Below are 10,058 nucleotides of genomic sequence, written 5' to 3'. Positions count from 1 at the left end.
CTCGTTCATCATGACGTGCTGTTAGACGCTTAAGGAACCCCTGACCCTCCTTTTCTCATTGTAGAATTATCTGAAAACCATGCTAAAATGCAATCATCGCCGACATGTCAAAATCGGCATCTATGGCTGCAATTACTAGCTGGAAAGCGCCTTGTTTCCAGCTCCTGAATAATTCATTGCAAAATATTTGAGCAATGATGAAAGCGAAAGGGATAAACCTGTCAGCATGTGCTCATCATAAGAAATAAATCAGCTACGTGTTGCATACAAACGAATCTGGATAAGCGTACCTACAAAATACCAAATAATCCATGATTATAAACATGAATTTAAGCATTTCCACGAGTAGTAGAAGATCTTAGAACGTTGGAGCCAGGTTCTAGTCCTCCTTCCTGCCTTACCGTTCCTATAATTGCTCCTTTACAGTCCGATGCGCCTAGAAAAGTCGTCATCACTAACCTATGGAAGGGAGAAATTCAAGATTCCACACACACGCATCATCATTGTCCTGCTGTTGAGAGCTACCCGAGCAGTCAGTGTCTTTCACGAATGGACGTATCATCGGCTTTTCCCGTAGATTTGTAGGACAAGTTTGCTACTGCGATTACACCGCTTTAGTATATTGCCACGTATAATCGACGAAGGACAGCCCATGAATAGGGACGTATGTCGGAAGTTATCGAGAAAAATACTGTCGACACTGTTCCTCTTTGTATGCTGGGCCACATGTTCTCTCATATCCCCCTCCTAGATAGGGGGGCAAGTGCGAAGAGGCCTTCCTTTCCATTCTCGTTCATCATGACGTGCTGTTAGACGCTTAAGGAACCCCTGACCCTCCTTTTCTACAATGAGAAAAGGTTTGGTGCTTTTTGGACACCTCGGAGTTGAAGGTGCCTCGACCATGGTGTGAGCTATCGGATCTTATCGTGGAGACCCGTGAGCTATCGGATCTTATTGTGGCGACCCGGCGCTCATTATTCATTTATAGTTTCATGTGTATCAGACCGAGCGATCTCACGACGCACCACGATCTCGTTGCCCTTCGCGCTCCTCAAAACTTCTTCATCGTGTACGCAACTCCGAGAAGGGTCTCTTACATTGCTTGCATAGCCCTCCTGTAGCTTGTTTCATGGCACACTTCTTATAGAGAGCCGGGTGCCTAGGCCATAACATTGCGTTAGGCAGGATGTATGCATGCTTCTCTATGAAAGAAAGGGTTCGATGGACGTACATGCACGGCATGCACTCGTAGCTGATCTCGCACTCCCGACAAGCCAAGCATTTAGGCTCACCAGCATGTGAGTGCCATAAAAGCCTGGTGTGGAGTGAGAGCTTGCTTAGGCGAGGGTTGTCTATGCCACTAACTCTAAACGGTTATTCAGTTTTATTGTTTACTATCGCAGAACTGAACGTTCTCACAGCTCATTAGTCCGTCAAGGTGGCTAACACTTGAGGCTTCGGATTCAGGGTTGAGAGTTTCACTACTTTTCCTCAAGACACCGCCCCTTAGAGACCCCGTACGACCATACATTCAATATATCTCTAAATTTAAAATTGTAAAGTCAGGAGACCTCGCGGTTGTGATGCATAACAGGGCTGTGCCTTTCCTCGTTACCACGCGTGTGCCGTACTCTTTCGGCCTATTCTCATGCCAGAAGATTCAAGCATCTTTCCAAAACTCACCAGCTCTGTCACTGATATGTCTTCCATCTTTCACGTCCCGTGTGTTTTGAATCTGCTGCGCCTTCAATAGCCTGATTTAAGGAACAGAAATTGAACAAAGGAGCATGTAATGAGAACACGCACAGGCAACCCCCCCCGCCCAAAAGCCAGAAGCACAGAGCGATATGTGAGAATTGAGTGGCTGTTGTAATTGGTTTTAGGTGTGATACAGCTTCACTCGCGGACTGCCAAGGTTCGAAGAGGCAAGCGGGAAGACGATAAGAACAACTTGAAGGGTTCAAGCAATCGCTCCATCGCCAAGCCTCTCTGGTGAATGCTACAGCAGCCTCATGCATCACGCCGCTGGTCAACGCCGCAATCGTAAAAGTGCGAGACTCGAAACTCTACAAAGCAGCGACTTGCACGCCGACTCCAGCTCCCTCTATCAATCCTACGCAGTCTTTTGTGCTCTTTGGTGCGGGACAGCGATTCTCTCAAGGCGGCCGTCTGGCCCCCTTTCAGAACCGTCGTTTATCGGCGCGCTCAGGAATGAACACACATGGAGCCCTCGCGGCTTTGAGCCAGCCTAGAGATTGACACCTGCAATCCATCGATACCCCGGAAGCTTGCTACGAATATTGCTCGCTCAACGCGGGAGAGGAGACGCCTTTCTTCTTCAGCTGGAATATTGTGACCAGGCAATGCTTCTGCTGCGTCGCGGTGTGCACACCCTTCGTCTTCGATCCTGACTCCAACGTGTACGAGGCGCTATTGCCCAAGACGCTACCCCCAGTGTCCATGCCTACTCCAGCACCCTCTCTTACCCCTTCAATGACTCCGACGGCTGCCCCGACGACTGCACCTACAGCACCGCCTACAGCAGCACCCTCCCTTAGCCCTTCAATGACTCCGACGGCTGCCCCGACGCCTGTACCGACAGCATCGCCTACAGCAGCACCTACTCTTGCCCCTACAATGAGTCCGGAGGATATATCATGGGCTCAGAGCTTCGGAGACACTAGTGCCGATCAAGGATTAGGTATTGCTGTGGACGCATCGGGCAGTTCCTACACTACCGGTTTTTTCGAAGGAACTATGACGGTGGGTAACACCACCCTCACATCTGCTGGTTCGGGAGACATTTTCATGATCAAGCTGGACCCCGATGGCAATCCTGTGTGGGCTCAGAGCTTCGGAGGCACAAGTTTCGACCAAGGAAATGGTATTGCTGTGGACGCATCGGGCATTTCCTACACTACCGGTTCTTTCCAAGGAACCATGATGGTGGGCAACACGACTCTCATAAGCTCTGCTGATTCGGGAGACTTGTTCATGACCAAGCTGGACCCCGATGGCAATCCTGTGTGGGCTCAGGGCTTCGGAGGGAACGACGACGATGAAGGATTAGGAGTTGCTGTGGAGGCATCGGGCAGTTCCTACACTACCGGTGAATTCCGAGGAACCATGACGGTGGGTAACACCACCCTCACGTCTGCTGGTTCGGGAGACATTTCCATGATCAAGCTGGACCCCGATGGCAATCCTGTGTAGGCTCAGAGCTTCGGAGGCACTAGTCGCGACCAAGGCTATAGTATCGCTGTGGAGGCATCGGGCATTTCCTACACTACCGGTTATTTCCAAGGAACAATGACGGTGGGTAGCACCACCCTCACATCTGCTGGTTCGGGAGACATTTTCATGATTCGGCTGGACCCCGATGGCAATCCTGTGTGGGCTCAGAGCTTCGGAGGCACTAGTCGCGACCAAGGCTATAGTATCGCTGTGGACGCATCCGGCAGTTCCTACACTACCGGTCATTTCCAAGGAACAATGACGGTGGGTAGCACCACCCTCACATCTGCTGGTTCGGACGACATTTTCATGACCAAGCTCGACCTCGACGGCAATCCTGTGTGGGCTCAGAGCTTCGGAGGCACTGGTGTCGACGTAGGAAATGGTATTGCTGTGGAGGCATCCGGCAGCTCCTATACTACCGGTTTTTTCCAAGGAACTATGACGGTGGGTAACACCACCCTCACCTCTGCTGCTTCGGACGACATTTTCATGATCAAGCTGGGCACCGAGGTTCTGTGATGTAGACGTTTCTCAAAAAAGATCGACGCGAATCACCGAAAGACACTATTACAGAAAATTATAAACCATTATGTGCTGTGACATATCATGACATGAATCGCCAAAGGCATCTTTGTTTTCAAAAACATATCTTTGTTTTCTCGAGTGCATCCGTTGAAACTTGTGCAATGAACGCATGTATGTAACGTGGCTCAATTGCTTCGTGTGCGTCCCATATTGTTCATATTCCGAACAATACCATCCGTGTCTTTCCATCCTGAGGCCCCCACTTGCGTTTGATCCTCCCTGACATGATCAATGCTGCGATCATTAGGTCGATCATCTTGATGTACATCATCTCCGACGCCATCATCCTCACTTGTATCAGTAGGTGGTACCTAATCCTCCTAATGAGCCCCACTGTTTTCATAGACCCTATATTGTCCTCTTCTACATCGTCGTGTATTCAACTCTAATAACTGGTTGCTTCTATTTCGCTGCTGGAAACTTTGTCTCATCAAATGTCACATGTCCAGATTTGATGTATTTTCCAATAGAAGGCATATAAATCCGAGAACATTTAGGGTTGTTCCCTACGTCATCATAGCCAATCACAATTCCCTCTAGAGAACGATCATCGAATTTTCCTCTCGTAACAGACGTATCATGGACAAATGCCTTGCACCCCAAAAATCTGACCTGCTTTACATTCGCATGCTGCCTGAACATTTTGCAGTAGGGCGTTTCACCCCCACTCAATGCAGAAGTTCTAGCTCGGTTTAGAATATATGTCGCAGTTTTCAAAGCTTCAGCCCCGAAACGTTTTTCCAGTCCAGCCTGTATACGAAGACCTCGAGCCATATTTGATGATATGTGCCATGACTTCTCATCTTGCCTGATGCCACGGCTCTTGCAGAAAATTTTGAAATCTATCCCAGTGTGTTCACCTCCATTATCTGATCTAATCCCAATCAAAGACTTCACTTTGCGATCACGGAGTAATCCATTCATATGCTGAATGTATCGTTTCAAGCAATCTAGAGATTCTGATTTGCGCCTCATTGGATATACCACCCTCCATCGGGTGTAATCATCCGTAAATCCAATGGCATATCGTGCGCCTGCAGGTGATTCTACCTCTACAGGTCCAAGTACATCTATATGCACTAGCTCGAGAAGGTTTTTCGCCCTCTCCCTAGGCTTGGCACCGTAGCTCAATTTTATTTGTTTTCCTCGTTCACACGTTCCTCAAACACCGGGTTTCTTAATCCCTTTTGGCATGCCGGTATCATCAATTTTACCCAGTTGTCTCAGCTATTCATGATTAATATGACCGAATCTCTTGTGCCATGGTTCAGGTTAGCTAACAACATAAGCTTCCTCACGAGTTTTGCCATAGAAGTCTATCAAGTATATGTTATCTACTTTTCTTATCGGTAAGCACGTATCACCTTTCTTAATTATACCCTTCCCTCTACGGATTATTATATCTACACCGGCTTTATCAATTCTAGCCTTGGATAATAAATCATGACTCAGATTACGTACTACTACGACGTCCTTAAACATGACTCCTTCGATAGTACCATCGCAATGTTTCACATTCATGAGCCAGTCTCCAATGTGATTGATGTACTTCAAGCTTCTCCCCATTTGCCTCATATACGTGGCAACTGTGTCGTCTGACATTATTCAATCCTTCGGTATCCCTTTTCATGTGGGATGTTAATAAGTCATGCAGATCCACGGTACTCATTAGGAGGAAAAGGAAAACAAGATACACCCGCAAAGGCACACCGCGTATTCCGTGGATTCCCCTGCCTTGAGGCTCACCTATCGCCTTTGCCCACAGGGTATGCTATCGATGCTCCATCATGCTACATAGTGTTCTATCCCTCTATCTCTACCGAGGAAGATCGATCACTCTCGTCTCTGCACAAGGTCGTTTTTAACAGAAGGCGGTGATGATTTCTCATGAGGCTTGGTTGGCATGACGCCTGTGAGAGTGAAGGAAAGCGTAGCGTCGTGTGTGCTGTCAGACAAGCGTAGTGATTCTAAAAATGTGTTTTTTCCATGCATTCTTTCTCTACTGGTTATCTCTTGAAACTAAAATTCTATTGCAACTGCCCTTATAATGACCATAGGCTGTACAAAGCTGGAGCACCCACAGCAATGTGGCTGCTAAGTCCTCTACCACGGCGTCCAGTCCCTCCAGCATTATGCAAGGCGGTTGGTGAGGACAGGGAAAACATGACTGGAAGAATGATAGTTTTGCTTGCAAAAGAGAACAGCAACGACAGAATGAAAGGTAGAGGGGCCGAGCAAGGGAGGGAGCGAGGGGGAAGAGGAGGAGGAAGGTATTAGGCCAAAGCTGAGCTGCTCATACATTGATGGTCGCTGTTTTACGTCACAAGCTGGAATATCGGAAGGAGAAAGCTGTGAAAAGGATTGCATGTGTAAGTTTACAAAAGTTGATGACAAAATGGATGGATTCAAGAGGTAAATTAGAAGTAAGAGGGATAAAAATAGGTGATGAGGGTACGTATCCTCCGATATCATATTTGTGGGAGGATGGCTCATGACGTCGCATTGCTTCATGCATGCTAAATTTCAACCTTTCTTTTTCGTGGTTTTAGCTCCACTACAATCCTCGATGTGCCTTCTCGCTCTTTCGTTGTTCCTGTCGCTGTCACAGTTTTAGCGGAATCACGGGACCTACCATGTGGGTGCGAGGGGGTGGGGACTCGTTGGTCCGACACCCACTGGAGCGTATGGAGGATGGAGGATGCCTTTGACTATCACACAAACAACGCTACCAAACGAACATGTCCGACTGTGTCGCGGGGTGACGGAGATAAGCACGGTCATGCACATGGGGCTACTGCACCCTCACATCAATCTCGGCGGTACGAGACATCAATAACCCTACCCCTGGGATGCTTCACGCGGCCCATTGTCTGTAGATGGTCCATGCAAGAGGACGAAGCCTAATCAGCTCTCTGAAGGAACGCCTACGGTCTTCAAGATGATCACAAAGAAGAAAAAGAATACCAGGGAGGCATCCTCGTCGTTCAGAGAAGTGACTAACAGGGATTCAAGCAGTAAGAACGCCGAGCCAGCCACCTGTCGCATGTCCTCCTTTCTTTTCTGTTCTCAACCCCTTTCTTGCCTGCTTGCCTCCTATACCCCAGCCTTCCACCCCATGACACGCTCCCTCCATATTCTCCCTTCTTCTCCCATCCAAGCATGCTGCCTTTCTTCTCTCCCCCAGGCTTCCACGCTGTCCTTCCCCCTCCTGCCCCCTCGGCACGTGCCTTTTCCTCAGGACGGGAGGACCGGAAGGTCGATGCAGGGGTCCGAGTCGGGGGACGGAAGTCTCAGTCGTGGCCCTCCTCTTCTTTGTCCGTATGTACATCTCTTCGCCCTGGCCCCCTTCCTTCCCTCCCTCCCTCCCTCCCTCCTTCCACCCGCTTGCCGTTGTGGTCAGGTCGTACTTAAGGTAAGGATCGACCGCATTCTTTAATGCCTTCCAGATCGTGTAGAAATCCTCCTCCTTGTCCAGAAAATACGTACCGTTTTTGCTCAAAATCACCTGGGTATGTCAGGGTGGGAAGGGAGCATGGAAGAGGGCGCGGCAGGAGGGAGGGGGGAAGGGAGGGAAGGCCAAATGAGATGAGGGAGGGAGGAAAGCGGAATGGGAAAGAGATGTAAGGCCCCGGGGCCTTCGAATCCGATCATCCTGTGGGCCTGTGGAAGCCAGGGCGCAGGACGGGACGACAAAGCCGTGCATCGCACGAGCGGCCTTTCAGCGCCTGACCTTGCCTAACGGCTTGAAGGTAGGAGAGAGGCAGGGCAGGGGGAGAAGAGGGGAGGAGGACGTCCGTCGCTTCCCCTATCCCTAAACCCAACCCCAACCGGCCAAGGCGCCGACGATGCAGCCGACGGCAGCCAATACGGACAGCCTATCTCTCGACTCCAAAGAAGATTCGCTCTTCAGGCCGGTTGCGAGCAGCAACTATGCTTGATCCAGATAAGCAACGGCTCAGCAGAAGGGCACCGTGCCATTCTTTATCCGAATCAAGCATGGTCCCCCTCGCAAAGGACATGACGAGCGAATCTTCAACCGAGTCGAGCGGCGGACTGTGCATACGAGCTGCCATCGGCTGCATCGCCAGCGCCATGTTCGGTCGAGGCTGCAGTCGGGAGCGTCGTCGGCGATATGGACGTGGGAGTGTCCGACGCTGAAGGCACGAGGGAGGAAGAAAAGGAGGGAGGGAAGAAAAGAGGGTGGGAGGGAGATCAAGCCTCTAACTCCATACATCTTGGTCCGTGTTTTTTCCTATGGATTCTTCTCCTTTCAAAGCCATTGTCCTTTCACCTTCATCCTTACCTTTTCCATTCCATCCCCCCAACATCCCCACCATGTCCTGGGAAGGGCGGTCAAGGATACTTCCTGAGGGGGCAAAGGAGCGAAGGAGGGAGTAAGAGAGGGAGGGAGTAAGAGAGGGAGGGAGGAGAGGGTAGCGAAGTGTGGAGAGGAAGTGAGAGAGCGGCGAGAGGATGGAAGGGGAGGGGTGGAAGCAGGAACGAGTCGGCGTCGCATTCTCTTTGGAGACTCGCCCTTTTCTGTCTTGTCAAAAGAGAGCGAGAAGAAACTATAGAAGGAGAGGATGGTCTAGTCGGTGAGAATATATGCGAGGGGAGGGATGAGAAAGGAAGGAAGGGAGGGAGGGAGGGAGGGAGGGAGACAGCTACGAGAAGGTAGGTCGCCGAGGGCAGAATGTAAGATTCCACCCTTCGACAACCTTCTAATGTCCCACCTCCCTTTCTCCCTCCCTCCTCCATCCCTCCTTTGCTACCGTCCAAAACAAACCTTGGGGTTGACGATCTTCTCTCCCTTGGGCCCCCCTCTCTCCTGTGTCCCTGACAAAAGTTCCCTATGAAATTGCATAGTTGACAAATTTCAAGCCTAACCGCTTTAACAATGCCCCAAGATGTGGAGATAAGAAGGAAGGGCAAGAGGAACAGAAGACGACGGACGAGTCTGTCATGATTCATATTCCTAATCTTAACCTCAACTCTAACCTCAACCCTGAACTTAACCCTTATGCAAAGGAGTTTTGCTATTTGTTGCATAAAGCTTGAAGCACACCGATACAGCCTTCCAAAATGCCTTTCGCACAATCGTGTCGCAATTCGTATCTTAGCAAATTTGCTTTTGTGACAGATTGACCTTGTGGGTTTTTGGGTTGACGAAGAATCCTCGCATCAATAATAAGAAATATAGGACTTAGCATGGCTCGTGACGAGAGATATTCAAGGAGGCTTTCTAAAACAGCGACACATTGTTACTCACACTGGACCTGCCAACTGCCTTACCTCACAGGTATTCGGTATGTCGAGCAGTGAGCAAATGGCCACTTTATGAGTTTCGGAAAGCAAGAATTTTAAGATCCCATTTGTGGATTCCATGAGAGATCTTCTCGTTGCTCAACTTAAAACTGCGGCTAGTAATGCGGGGACATGGTGAATGATTTACGATTTATTTATACGTCAGACATACGAGAATGCTCTTCGAACCGACGCAAGCGAACAGTAACAACCAAAATATGTGCTATTCTCAATCTTGCAGTACATTTTGGTCCAAGACGGCTAAAATGTTTTGTGAAGGGCGAGGAAAACGACACAAAAGACGAGCAGACTCTGTCGGACAAGGGATGGTAAACGCCGGACTATCTTGAGCTTATTGCCAACACATACAGCCTTCTGTGAGCATTTCCTTGCCATACCACACGACATCATGCTTTTCATATTTTTTTGTGTGTGTGCAGATGTTTGTATATCACGATCAATCGTGGTAATTATTGGGTTGGTGTTACATCATCTTGCCCGCCCGCTCTTCAGCCGGATGGACGGACCTGACCGTTCTCTCAGGAACAAATAGTGGAAAAAATTAGACACCCATGCCCAAAAACTCTCCATCGTGTACCAAAATTTCGGTCAGACTGTCCTGCAAGGCAAGGAATCTAATTTCTCGGAGGTGTGGAGGGATAATGTGTACATTGATTGAGCACTCTCCGTCTGCCGATCATTTCTGGAGATTCTCGACACTGGTTCACCGACCGATGTTTCCCAACCTGCTAAACTCTCGAGCTCTTTGTCCAACGTAGGTTTGGCTTGGGCCGCTGATGCCGTTACCTTACTCAATTTAATAGAAAAATTGTAACGGTGATATATCTACATATTGCACCGGATGAGATGTTCTTGCGGATCTCATGCTTCTGGTACCTGTAGATCGAATCTTCCCTCTCATCGAGCATAAT

The 10,058-nt window shown here is 49.2% G+C and overlaps 2 protein-coding genes across 2 annotated transcripts; both read right to left on the bottom strand.

The window, feature by feature from the left end:
* Window positions 1-7,633: 7,633 nt before the first annotated feature.
* On the bottom strand, window positions 7,634-8,715 carry NGA_0450800 (uncharacterized protein; the record flags this gene model as incomplete). The annotated part of the gene is made up of 2 exons (XM_005853476.1): window positions 8,609-8,715; window positions 7,634-7,750 (listed from the first exon to the last, which is right to left on the bottom strand). Exons 1-2 carry the CDS (start codon window positions 8,684-8,686, stop codon window positions 7,634-7,636), a joined length of 195 nt encoding a protein of 64 aa, XP_005853538.1. The 5' UTR covers window positions 8,687-8,715.
* Window positions 8,716-8,934: 219 nt separating this feature from the next.
* NGA_0450900 (uncharacterized protein) lies at window positions 8,935-9,244 on the bottom strand. Its single transcript, XM_005853477.1, has 2 exons — window positions 9,115-9,244; window positions 8,935-8,968 (listed from the first exon to the last, which is right to left on the bottom strand). The coding sequence occupies exons 1-2, from the start codon at window positions 9,205-9,207 to the stop codon at window positions 8,939-8,941; spliced, it is 123 nt and encodes a 40-aa protein (XP_005853539.1). The 5' UTR covers window positions 9,208-9,244; the 3' UTR covers window positions 8,935-8,938.
* Window positions 9,245-10,058: the final 814 nt, after the last annotated feature.

The sequence above is a fragment of the Nannochloropsis gaditana genome (genome assembly GCF_000240725.1).
Source record: "Nannochloropsis gaditana CCMP526 unplaced genomic scaffold scaffold868, whole genome shotgun sequence".
Taxonomy (NCBI): Eukaryota; class Eustigmatophyceae; order Eustigmatales; family Monodopsidaceae; genus Microchloropsis; species Microchloropsis gaditana.
This window is presented reverse-complemented; position numbering and strand designations above follow the sequence as displayed.

Coding starts and splice junctions, on each gene's coding strand:
- NGA_0450900 (XM_005853477.1), bottom strand. CDS start 9,207: ATGGAATCCACAAATGGGATCTTAAAATTCTTGCTTTCCGAAACTCAT. Junction 8,969..9,114: donor ACATACCGAATACCTGTGAG/GTAAGGCAGTTG, acceptor AAAACCCACAAG/GTCAATCTGTCACAAAAGCA.